Source organism: Sinocyclocheilus grahami, unplaced genomic scaffold, assembly GCF_001515645.1.
Source record: "Sinocyclocheilus grahami isolate Dianchi unplaced genomic scaffold, SAMN03320097.WGS_v1.1 scaffold5203.1, whole genome shotgun sequence".
Lineage (NCBI taxonomy): Eukaryota > Metazoa > Chordata > Actinopteri > Cypriniformes > Cyprinidae > Sinocyclocheilus > Sinocyclocheilus grahami.
Genome location: NW_015509956.1, coordinates 5,131 through 5,781, shown reverse-complemented (window position 1 = coordinate 5,781; position 651 = coordinate 5,131). Strand labels below are relative to the sequence as shown.

The following is a 651-nucleotide window of genomic DNA, read 5'->3' as shown; positions in this document are numbered from 1 at the left end:
TGGCCTAGTTTATTAAAACAGCTATAATTTCTTAAGCAAATAAGTAATTGCGATGAAATTTGGTGAATTTATGTAGTATGTTACTCTGAGAAGGCAACAGGAAATGACTCGACTCTATAAAATTCATAAACTTTAAAATAGCTCTAATTATTTTGTATGCAGTGTCTTGCGTGAATAAATGAGTTCTTTGCAATGAATCAAAGCAGTTCACATAAGGTCTGAATGGCTCATTAATGGTCTGAATCAGAATGATTCCGTGATCATATCAGGACTCAGGAGTGGCAGTTGTTTCTCCTCTGCTCTTGCAGTGCTCAATGAGGTCTCACGTCAGCGATGGCTGTAGTGTCGTGGAAGGAGATCTGTCTTCTGACTGGACTGGTGGTGGGCTGTTACTGGAACAGCCTGTTCTGTGGTTTCGTGTTCGATGACGTCTCTGCTATCTTGGATAACAAAGACCTTCGCCCCACCACACCACTGAAGAACCTCTTCCTCAATGACTTCTGGGGCACACCTATGTCAGAGGTAACCTTGAAGAAATTCAGCTCGGTTTCTCAAGACGTGATGTTTTTGGAGGCTTGTATCCAACCTTGTTTTTTTTTTTTTTTATCCAGGAGAGGAGCCATAAGTCCTACCGGCCGCTTACTGTTCTCA

The 651-nt window shown here is 41.9% G+C and overlaps 1 protein-coding gene across 1 annotated transcript in view; it reads left to right on the top strand.

The window, feature by feature from the left end:
- Window positions 1-302: 302 nt before the first annotated feature.
- The window catches only part of LOC107577127 (transmembrane and TPR repeat-containing protein 3-like), a gene marked incomplete at its 3' end in the record, with an annotated part of 5,372 nt that continues 5,023 nt past the window's right edge, over window positions 303-651 (top strand). Inside the window, exons 1-2 of the mRNA XM_016263241.1 lie at window positions 303-522; window positions 612-646. Of these exons, the coding sequence (XP_016118727.1) occupies window positions 334-522; window positions 612-646 (224 nt within the window). The remainder of the gene's footprint in view (window positions 523-611; window positions 647-651) is intronic.